This window comes from Suricata suricatta, chromosome 5, assembly GCF_006229205.1.
Source record: "Suricata suricatta isolate VVHF042 chromosome 5, meerkat_22Aug2017_6uvM2_HiC, whole genome shotgun sequence".
NCBI lineage: Eukaryota > Metazoa > Chordata > Mammalia > Carnivora > Herpestidae > Suricata > Suricata suricatta.
Genome location: NC_043704.1, coordinates 11,794,950 through 11,806,717, shown reverse-complemented (window position 1 = coordinate 11,806,717; position 11,768 = coordinate 11,794,950). Strand labels below are relative to the sequence as shown.

Below are 11,768 nucleotides of genomic sequence, written 5' to 3'. Positions count from 1 at the left end.
GTGTGGGTATAACATCTTTTTTTTTTTTTTTAAGATTTATTTATTTTTGAGAGAGAGCACAAGCAGGGAAGGGGCAGAGAGAAAAGGGACAGAAGATTCGAAATGGGCTCTGCATCAACAGCAGCGAGCCTGACTCAGGTTTCAAACTCATGAGCTGTGTGATCATGACCTCAACTGAGCTCAACTGAGCCACTCAGGTGCCCCCACAAATACAAATCTTGAAGAGCAGCGATATGTCCCCCACACCGTGAGAGCAAGCCGATAAAACACACATTTGGAAGTATTTCACAGGCAATTCATTCAACCTACGCTGCTCATTTATTAATTTTTGTTAATCACATTCTTTAGGCTTCATGAGAAGATGTGATTAGCATGCGTTTAGTACCAAAGATAATTTGGTCCAAGAAGACTTCTCAGGGGCACCTGGGTGGCTCAGTCGGTTAAGCATCCGACTTCGGCTCAGGTCATGATCTCGCGGTTCGTGAGTTCAAGCCCCAAGTCAGGCTGTGTGCCGACAGCTCAGAGCCTGGAGCCTGCTTCAGATTCTGTGTCTCCCTCTCTCTCTGCCCCTCCCCTGCTCACACTCTCTGTCTCTCAAAAATAAATAAACATTAAAAAAATAAAGAAGACTTCTTAGTGGGAGTACAGATGTATATGCACGTGTACACGCACACATGGACACACACACACACACACACACACACACACCAGACTGACTGAAAGTCCAACAGATCCTTCAAAAACACATAACCTCTTCATACTGACAGGACATGACTATTTATAAACATCCCCCTAGTGATCTGAACTTGTTTTATAATCGTCAACAGAAAGAAAACAGTCACCAGACCATATACTCTCTCTCTTTTCCAACAAGTAATTTTTCTTCTTTAAAAAAATAACACCGAATATGCTCTTCCATAACCAATCTTCTCCACCCTCTCTCGCCCCTCGCCAACCAGCACAAAAAGAAAATACAAAACTGATTTATTAGAAGCAGGGCAGCGTCGCCGCCGTTGGCCGGGGATCACTGTTTATGTCTATAATGCTTGCTGCTGAAACAGGAAGTTCTAAAAATCATTCAACCATTATTTTCTCTCGGAGGCTCTTTCTGATTGATAGTTCTCTGTCCCCACCAAAAAAGAGCTGCCTTGACCGAACGCGAGCTGGCTGGCACGGAAGGGATGGAGGGTGGGTGACGTCTAGCTTCTGCTCACCAACTCTGAAATATTGCTCATATCATTAACTTCAATTTCAAAAAGCTGTCTGCCGCTATCGGCAATGTCTGGTACTTCATAAAATCAGCAGGAAAACCATGAAGAGATGAATTCTGAAACTCTGTGTTTGAGGCATAAGCAGTTTTCAAGAGGGCTTTTCTCCTTGGTCCTTGCCGTGGTGTTCACAGGACAAGGAGGCCAGTGGTGGTAGTGGTGGCGGGGGGAGCTGATGGGAGGGACGGGGAAGGAAGGGAGCTATTTGCTTTAAGAAAGTGTTGCTACCCTTTTATTAGCAAATGTGAAACAGAATTAGAAACCTGATCTCTAAAGATGAATTCTAGGGGTGTCTGGGTGCCTCAGGGGGTTAAGTGTCTGACTCAGTTTCAGCTCAGGTCATGACCTCACAGTTCGTGAGTTCAAACTCTGCATCAGGCTCTGTGCTGACAGTGTGGAGCCTGCTTGTGATTCTCTTTCTCTTTCTCGCTCCCTCACCTGCTTGTGCTCTCTCTCTCTCAAAATAAAGGAATACACTTAACAAATTAAAAATCAAAGAAGAATTCTAGATCAGATCATGAACACAGCCTTTGACGAGCCATCTAAAGGAATTATTTGCTAGGGTTGCCTAGGGCTTGGCATATCAGAAGCTAAGTCCTTTTAATTTTTTTAATCCATTTCTGTCCACAGTGAAGTCTGAGAGCAGATTTTAGTGTAGATATGTGTATATATATACACTCACACACATATTCAATATATATACTAAATATGAATATAACATAAATATATACATATAAAAATTTTAAATGTAAATCAACAGCAACTGAGAAAAAAGGGGAAGAATGGGAGAGTGGATTTGAATACAACTCATGTCTTTTTTTTTTTTTTTTTTTTTTTTTTTTTTTTGTATTTTCTCCAGGAGATCTGATTACCAGCTTATTATCGGGAATGTTATCCAGGGAACAACTTGGGTTGTCAGATAAATTTTTCCTGCTCATCTTAGAGGACTCTGTGATGGAGGGGAGAATGACTTGGATCCTATGATAATATTGTGAGTCATTCAGACCACTTCTTTCTCCATAAAGACGATTTTCGTTCAGAATCTCCAGATGGTTTATCTTCTCTGAAAGGTGCCTGCCTTCCTTTCATCTCGACCACGGTCTTTCACTGGTCTGAACGCAACCTCCTCATACTGTTCTCTAAATAAAGTAGCCTAAGAATGAAAATGCCTTAAGTAACAAACATTACACAACTATGCAATAAGTCAGATAGTGACAGGGTAAATATTATGTCTGGGAAGACATCCATAGCAAGAACGTAATGAAGGAATTTCATTTTATAAAAGCATTGGGAAGGGCTACTATTTTGAAAGTGGAGATTTAAGTTGCCAGGGAGGTCAGCATCAACATAAATTCCTCCGAGAAATTAAACCCCTAATAGCCTAGAGAACTGGGGACCTCATGGGGGCTGAACGTGGAATTCACATTGCAGTTCTGCAGGGCTGGGTTGGTGGTGGGGGGGTGGAGTCCAGGCATTCAGTAGAGGCCCTGACATTATGGGCCACTTTGCCTTTCAAGGGACTACATGTGTGCATACCTGATGGCCTTCAAAAGGTTTGGACCAGCAGTTTGAATGGGATCTATTTTCCTAATTATACAAACCAGGTCCTGGCTGTAATAAAAACAAGTGTTACCAAAACACTCAGGGTACAAGAAGAAGGCCTACCTCGTCTGTTCATTTATTTATCTTCCAGTTATCTGCTATGAGCAGCCCTGTGCTAGGCTGCCCCTCCAAGGCAAGTTTCAAATTCACAGATTCTTGGCTTGGGCGGGGTGGTCCGTGGATCCCCAGAAGGTGACCACAAATGAGCTTCAGCAAACTGGAAGTTTGAAAACTATACTGGAACTGGAAATGGAAACTATACATGAAACTCTGTGTATAAGCGAATACGTATATTTTTTCCCCTTGGGAGAAGGCTTCCAAGGGATTTTCAAAATTATCTACGATGTTCCCAAAAGATTAAAAATCATATTCCTGGAAGTTAGAAGGAAAAGTACACTGGATTCTCTTCTCCCTGTTTCTGACGTGGTTGATGATATGGTCTGGTAGATTTCCTCTTTGGTTCTAAAATGAATTAACTAAAGCCGTATTCCCTGATTGATCGATTCCTTTCCAACTGATTATGTACTCTGACAGGGACGGAAGTGCTCACAGATCTCGACGCTAAAGTTTCTTAAATGCCTCTCAGCTGCAGCCACGATAGGTTTTCTTGTAACTGAAAATGTCAGGGATACCTGCCTTGCTCGACTGTTGACGTAAAACTGATGTAAGCTACTGTTAATTCACCTTGCCAACGAGAACCCCTGTTGACCCTGAACTTCAACTTTCTGGAGGTGAGGGACGTTCTCCGAACTTGTGGTTAAGTGAAAGGTTCTGAACAACCACCTGTGGGTTCTGCATAACCTCTCCGCCCCTGAAGGCTGTTGTCTTTTCTTCCATCATAAAAGAGGATTCCATTTCTATGGAGACACGGAATCGAAGGAAGAAAAATCCCAAGGGTGCAGTATACCCTGAACGAGATTTAAGTCGGCAAGGGGCAAAAAGAGGGAAGGGGAAAAAGAAAGACGGCTCAGACTACTGAAGCCTCCACCAATATGTTTTAGGGGCCAGCATCGTCTGCAAGGCCATAAAAGCCGGAAGGGCAGGTTTTCCCAGTTGCACTGAACTTGAGGTTATTAGTTGTGTGAGCCTGGCTGCGAGCCAGCACCCAGACAAATCAGTTTTGTCGAACAGAGAAAAACCCTTCCATGTCCAACCTCTGGCAACTTCTGTGAGGTTTCCCAATCTGCATGGACTGGCAACTGGTAAAAGAAAAGGGAGTTTCTTTTTCTACCCTTCGTTTAGAGCTGAGCACCAAGCCCTTTTGAGAATCCGTCGGGATCTGTGCTGTTTGACAGAATGCGAACCTGGCACAGAAATGTTTGGACGAGCCAATAGCCAGGACCTTCTTGGCCACTGTGGCGTGTTGATGCCAATGACGTGTTTCCAGGCCCATTTTCAAAACCAGAAAATGAAACAGTAAATAGTCTGAAGATCACTTAATAAATCGTAATGACACTTTTAAAGGACAAGATTCAGTGAGGAAGATTAAGACTAATTGTTAAAATTAGAGAATCATCTGCTCTCTTCGTAATGGGAAGCAAATTGCAAAAAAAAAAAAAGATCTGGCAGGTTTTGATGTTGACACTTGGACTCGAGAGAGTAAAATCAAGTTGTATTCTATAACCATGGAGAGACAGAATGACACAAAGTCAAATGGGGCCTTTTGACAGCCTGTTTTGTTTTGTAGCACTGACCAAAGCCCCCCCCCAAAATAAAAACACATACAAGCAAATAACTCAAGAGCAACAATCTACAGGGTAACTGTAATTGGGTCAAATGTGCAATTAGGGCTCCTATATTTCGGATTGCTTATTCTCTCGCACAGGAAGCAGAGCCCATTCCAAACAGATATTGTCCCTTTGTGACATTTTAACTGATTTTCTTGTTCCAGGTTATCAGAAGACAGCCCAGCCTCAGTTCCAGCTATTTTACTCTTTGGGTTTTATGCAAACTCTAGGGCATTCTGGCACGAATCAAGCAGCCAAGCGCAAACAATCCACACCTTGGGGAAACAGTTCACCGTTCCCCAAGTCAACACAAGCACCTATTAGTCACCCACTCAAAACAGAAATGGCCAATGAGGGGCCAGAGACCAGCCCTCGATGCCAGAAAAGGAAGCATGCTGCTTTCAAAATCTCATTCTTTATTATCACCGGGTTACTGCACACCGCCTCAAAGCCACCGCAGCATGGCTTGCGGGAAAATGTCACTGGCACGATCCACGCAAGTTTCCCACACTTTTACACCCAAATGTAACACACAGACCCACACAGATGCACCCCGCGGTAACGTTACTTCCTCTGGAAACGCAGCCCGGTGAGACTCGGCCACTGTCCCTAATAGACATCGCAAGAACTGATTCAGGATGGTAAGCGAGGCTGGTAGGCGGGCACCAGGCAATCGATAGGGCCTTTGTGTTTTATTGGCTTCTCACCTACTCTGCCAGCCACTCATCTGAAGCCTTCGAGATGTTTTCTAAACACACATCTCTGAATCATAATGTGAATTCCATTTACTGAAAGGCGGTGACTTTTAATATAACAAGTGAACCCATTTAATGACTTTATGCTTTTATACGTTACAGCATCTCTCATGCTTTCAATAAGTGGATATAATTTTCTTTGCATGACCCTATTATTAACATAGTATTACGAACGTATATATTCAATCATGTTATATCTTTTTTTTTTTTTCTCAACCTAGGATGCTATTTTAAAAATGCTCGGGACAGCTAAGATAGCAAAAATGATGGCCCCAGAAAGCAACACACCTTTACCCCCTTCTGCTCTTCCGCTAGTCAAACACAGATTTTCTTATATTTTGGGATGCCTTTATAAGAGTGAGGATTACTCTTCTGTTTAAATGTCCATAGGTTATACTTTAATTTTTTTTAATACAAGAGTCGTCTACTGTTGTTTAGGTATTTATCATGTCTTTTTTATCACACTGAAAATCACTTTTATTTGTTAGCTTAGTCTTTACTGTATCATGAAAATGAGATTTTCAAAACAAACTCTCCTTCCTCTTCGATGAAACTTCTAGGACGTATTGCTATTTATAACATATGACTTCAGTCCTCACAATACAGAGAAAACACAATATTTGAAAATAATTGGAAACCAGAGAGTTTACGGGCCAAAATTCCTCTTTCTGCTCTAATACTTCAGTAATGGGCACAGAAAAATGAAACACACAGAACTGCCTGATGCAATAGTTCCTTTGGGTAATCCAGTCTTTAACACATTAGCACCGAAATGTTAACTAGGTCTGACCCCTTCCTCAAATAATAAGGTGTCCAAATTACACGTAACAGAGGGTGATAAATGCCATCCAATTTACCCAACAAGAATGGTAGTTAACACCATGTCTTCATATTTTGCCATAAGATGGTAGATTTGAACCACATTTCGGTAACCATATGCTGTATAGCCCTTGTAATGATCAGAAGTGATCATCTGAAACTTGGCACCATGTCACAGCTCACGAATTCTAAGTTAAAGGCTTCTATTCTATAGATTTTTGATAATTACCAAGTAGAGAACACCAGTTGTATGGTGTCAGTTTCTATGATGGTGAGTTTTATATTTTTAAATGTTAGCGAAGACCTGAGGGGTTTCCTTGAAATTCACAATTCATGTGTTGCCTGTTCTGAATCAGTTTCAAACCAGCGCAACCATAGACGGCAACAACGTAGAGGTAGTCTTTAAGACATATTAAATTTTAAATAAATATTTTTTAAAAGCTTGATGTAGCAATCAGAACAAGACCGACTGGGTTTCTAGGGAGACACTTCCATCACAGAAACTTCTAGAAGGTTTTGAAATTTCGGTTTGTTGCCATGTTAAATACTTGTGTTTCAAGTTCAGTTTTGACAGATACGTACCTCGTCCGCTCCGACCGACAAACCTGAGGTCATTGAATCTTGCAACTTGGTTTTTCATGGCTGCGGTGGCATTTCTCAGTTCGGCTGAGTAGTTTTCATCATTGCCTGCCATCACTGTGACCAGAGTACCATCTGGGACGTCCCCCAGAGCCACCACCTACACACCAGCCAAGGGACAAACGGAGGCATCAGAAATGTTACAAACGTTGGTGTAGTAATTGCTGTAAAATTAAATGTCTGTTAAGTGATCCTTTTTAAGTTTGTAAAGGAATAGCGAAATGACAGGAAAGTTATTCATGGGAAGACTTTCTTTGAATTCCGTTATGCAGAACTAAATATAAATTTTCAAGTCCTAAAACATTCACCTAATAAAGCCACATAGGGTCACATGGCGCAGTTAGGATGAGACTGAACGCAGCCAGGGCTCTGCAAAGCTGTGCCTTCTCACGACTGCAATCATCTGAACTGTGCGTAGCTGGGAAATGCAATGTTTTGTTTTTGTGAGTGTGTAACCTAGCCCATCTTTTGCTCGTCCAGACCTCCACTGATGGGCCTGGCAGGACCAACTTTGCTTTTAGGTGTTTAAACTTATTTCTGCCAAAATTGAATTTGATCATGACAACTACATTATTGACCATTCTTGAGTGACATCGTCTTTCCACAGTTCTTCTTTGGGACCCCCTTACTCGCTTCTCTTATTCTGATTGTCAGTAGCAGAAAATTCTGGCTGGCAAAGGCAAAAAAAAAAAAATCTGAAATGTATCCTTTGTTTATTACTAATTCCAAAATCAACAGACCTCAGAGAAGAGGGGTACTCTCTTTTATGTGCCGCTCTGAAGTCAGGAGTGGACCTGGGTGGCATTTTTATATGTGTGGGTCCTCAAATGTGTCAACTATGTCCTGATAGGATGACTGAGGTTTTTCTCAAAACCAGCTGACCTCGAAGAGGAATTCCACTAATGTGAACTGCACAGGAACGGATTTCCTAACAGGGCCACTGAACACGATTAGTGGATAAGTATTTTTGATACTCAGGTAATTAAAAAAAAAAGCAGGAATTTCCAAGGTAAAATGCTCCAACGAGCATGGTGTAAAGATGCTTCGCGCCATAGTATCTGATCATTTGACCCTTCCAGAAACTATTGGGGTTAGACAATTATTATCAGCTATTATTTCCATTGTTTCTATTTTTTAAAGTGGTCATTGGATTTCCAATGAAAATACCCCCAAGTTTTTTCATGTCTGATATTCCTCATGGTACTTTTTCAGTCAATAGTGAATTTTGTGCTAATCATTCCAATTATACAGTCGCTTTCTTCACACTGTTTGAGTTGGACCAGCAAAGAATTCTCCAGGGATTTTCTTCCCCGTGTTTTCTCCCTCTTCATTTTTACCCAGTTTGGGGGGTAATACCTGTATCTTCAACCCTCTTTTTCTGCCTGTGAAAAAGGCTGCCACGGGCTCCCTTGTACGATAGTATTGTTTCTCGAAATGCCCATCTGCGTGGCCTGCTTGGCGATTCCCCGCTCCCCATGTCATCCAGGTGACTGTCTATTGCTTTTATGCCTCGTGATGCTTCAGCTCTTGGGTTCTGGGGAGTCTGACAGGGAGGATGAGCCATTTCACCACAAGAGACTGTGGAACCAGGAGAATCAGCCCACATGGCACTAGGTAAGCCTGCTCTTCACGTGTCTTAGTGCACACGCACTGGGCCTTTTATCTTTCTTTCTAATTCTTCCCATCCCAACACTGGGCATGTTTTCTACAAAGGAGATTTAAAAACACGGCTGTTTATTCCCGAAGCACCCTCTAATTAGATATTTAGTTCCCATTATAAGTGTGTTTGTTTCCTTTTAATTAAGAGCAGTAATACGGCAATTGCCTTTGTTTTGAAAAAATCATTGAAATAAATCTCCCTGGTCAGTTATTTACTTATTTTTGCCACTTTTTTGATCCACAAAAATGTGTTTGCTTTTATTCTGCATTTTTCAGTCTCTGAAAAATTTTTCCACTTTTTTTTCACTATTTTCACTTCCCTCTGCAAAATTAGCTCACAAGTGTTGAAATACTCTCCTTGAACCCATATTTCTACTTCCTCATCACCACCTCCCTGTGATGACCCGGCTTCTCTATTTTAATCCAACCTTCGGTAAGGATACAAGAACTGTACGCTTCACTACATGGTTTTCACACTGAATAACCTGTTCTCGGGGCCTGAGTCTGTAAAGAGGTGAAAGTCAGTAAATCTTGTTGTAAACCTTCCAAAATGTATTCTAAACCACTTCCTTCCCTCGGGCCCCTCTCCTGGTGCTCCATGCCTGGGCCTCTATCGTCTTTCCAAAACTATCTTTGTCAGTAATTTGGCAAACTCGCGAGACCTTCATCAAGTAGAAACAAATATAGAGTAAAATGATCACGGTGGCTAAATATGAAAAGGGTGTTGATGGTGGAATTTAAGACCAACAAAATTAGGCGTTTAACCCCTACCACTCCCTTTCTAAAAAAATGCAACAAAAGTCAAAGAAAGACATTTGGGTGCTTGAAGATCATTTCTTTGGTCTTTTAGTGGTCTCAGAGGGATTTTTTTCCTTTTTTTTGTTTTGTTTTTTGTTTTGTTTTTTGGCAGGAGGAAAGGGGAGAAGAGTAAATCCGGGGAAATTACACTAATAACGTATAACATCTAATTGTTAACAAGCCTACTTAGCCTAGATAAAAAAAATTAAAAAATTAAAACTAACATGGCTGCTAATTTTATACAGATTGTGTCACTGATAGGCAGTAAGAAGAGAATTAAAAAAAAAATTAACTTCAAACAGACAAAAAAGAAGGAACTGGAATGAAAAGCTATAAACAATAGGTAAGGAAACACAAACATTTACATTTAACACAGACCAAACAGACAAGCAGGGGCTTGCTGGCCAAGGGATATCTCATATTTTGTTTTACTTCTCTGTTTTTAAAGTATCAGGAAGTTGGGCAAAATATCAGCCCTCCTATGCATGAATCCCTACACCACCCCTGGCTGGCCTGCTCACACATTCGAACTGGCATTTTAAACAACTCTCATTAGGTTGAGATTATAGTTACAATTCATTTATTTCAAATCCCTTAATTTTCCAGAGCTTCAAAGAAATCTGTGGAGTGGAACCCAGAATTCAGCCAAGATGACATTTAATGCATACCCAGGGACTGAAGTCTTGCTGATAGAAACATTACTTCTTTCTGTCTTACAGAAAGAATATGACTTATTAGTATCCAAAGCCTCTGAACTTGTTGAAGGGCATGTTTATGCCTTTGGACTCTGGAGAACCAGGGCCTAAACAAACTGTAATATCACAGTATTAAAAAAAAACAAACACCCAAGTCATCTAAATAGCTATTGAGGCTGCTTCTGTAACTAGTAGGAAACATGTAGCAAATTTAAGATTTTCACAGCAGTAAAATATGTGTCTTTTCTATGCTAAAAAATGAAGGAAGTTCCATGGGGAAAATGAGGGGCGGGGAGGTTACATTTTGGGGTTCGGGATAAGCAAAGAGGCAGATTTTAATCTATTTTAAGGAAACTTCATAATCTGAAGTCTCCCTTTCATTTCAAACATTACAGCAGGGGGGGGTGCACATGGGATTTAAGAAGAGTAAAGAATCACTTAACTGCTCTTTTCATCAATATCATCAGACTTTATCATTGGTTCACTTTTTCTCCTCCATATTAAAGGGAAAATAATCATTCTTTACTGATTAACTTCTTAACGAGCCGGGGCTTATTTAAAATCCACATTTTAATGTAATAACGTCTCCAGAAACTGTCGGGGAGGCAGGTAGGCGGCTAGCTCGAGAGTGGGGCCAGGGATGCACAGGGAGTCAACCTAGACAGTCATGTTTAGAAGGCTAGCTTACTTCCCCCTCCTAAGCTTTGGGTTCATTTCCTCGCTGAAAATTCTGTCTGCCCCTTGAGTTGTGCAGCGAGCAGCCTTCCTCCAGGAAGAGGCCTCTCTTGATGGGGATGCAGTGGTGACAGATATTACTCAAGTGGCGACATTTCTCTGCCCTCCTTCCCTTTTCCCTAGTTGCCCTCAAGACCACTTGAACTGTTTTCAAGAGAACTATCTATGGGTCAGGAACCTACAAACGATTGCTCAGTAAAACGAATTAGATTTTTCAAAAAAGTGAATCTTCCCAAGTCCTTTTGGAAAAAAAAATCGCTTTGGTTACTAAGATGTCTGCTGAAAAGAATTCCCTGGTGGCTCATCAAAGCGAGTTACAGGATTTTCTTTTCTGTCTTTTAGGGGGAAAAATGCTTTTTTGGGGGGTGACTTGCGAAGCTCTATCACTTCCACCTCCGCAAGATTATTAATCACTTAGTGCTTTGATATATTTGGGCGTTGGTTCCCTGGCGGAGGAGGGGCCGTCCTGAAGAAATTCTGATTTCCCCTCAAAGGCAGGCACAGAGCTCCCTTGGTAGGTCAGGGGTACCAGGTTTAAAAGACCCTTTTGCTGATTATCAGCCTGTCTCCTCCCTCAGCTCTTATCTGAAAGTGGCCCCAGGGCCAGCCCTGTCAAGTCCCTAGTCACAGAGGGGACTCAGTCCTGTTCTCCAGCCCGAGGAGCCTGTTTATGTAAAGAGATTAGAATGATTTAAAATTGAAATAGGCTCCCAATGCAAATCTGCAGAGATGCTTGACGGTGGGGAAAGAGTCCTGTGGCTCTTGAACCTCATCCTCACTCCTTCCCCCTCAAAAACTTCTGCCCTCAGAAAACAGACCATTTCTAAAGACAGAGCCAATTACATATTTGTTTTGTCTTAGAAATCATACTGTTAAGTTTAGAAGGTGTATAAAGCTTAAAAAAAAGGAACTCTGACAGTACTGTATAAAAAACTAGATCAAGATCCAGGAGAGGCCTGGAACTATAAAAAAGTTTATATTAAATTTATCTCCCCTGAAAGGGCACAATCTGATCTCTAAGACTTCCCCCACCCCCCACCTGCCTTGCTTAGCCCTCAAAATGAACAGGAA

The 11,768-nt window shown here is 41.5% G+C and overlaps 1 protein-coding gene and 2 long non-coding RNA genes across 7 annotated transcripts in view; 1 reads left to right on the top strand and 2 right to left on the bottom strand.

Annotated features, from left to right (window-relative positions):
• RUNX1 (RUNX family transcription factor 1) overlaps positions 1 to 11,768 on the bottom strand; it is a 242,519-nt gene that overhangs the window by 73,532 nt on the left and 157,219 nt on the right. For all 5 annotated transcript variants that reach the window (XM_029938999.1, XM_029939001.1, XM_029938996.1 and 2 more), the window contains one exon: positions 6,754 to 6,910. In XM_029938999.1, the coding sequence (XP_029794859.1) occupies positions 6,754 to 6,910 (157 nt within the window). The remainder of the gene's footprint in view (positions 1 to 6,753; positions 6,911 to 11,768) is intronic.
• On the bottom strand, positions 2,083 to 6,742 carry LOC115291515. The gene is made up of 2 exons (XR_003908499.1): positions 2,934 to 6,742; positions 2,083 to 2,421 (listed from the first exon to the last, which is right to left on the bottom strand). It is a non-coding gene; the product is annotated as an uncharacterized LOC115291515 (long non-coding RNA).
• Positions 4,769 to 7,002, top strand: LOC115291516. Its single transcript, XR_003908500.1, has 2 exons — positions 4,769 to 5,186; positions 6,732 to 7,002. It is a non-coding gene; the product is annotated as an uncharacterized LOC115291516 (long non-coding RNA).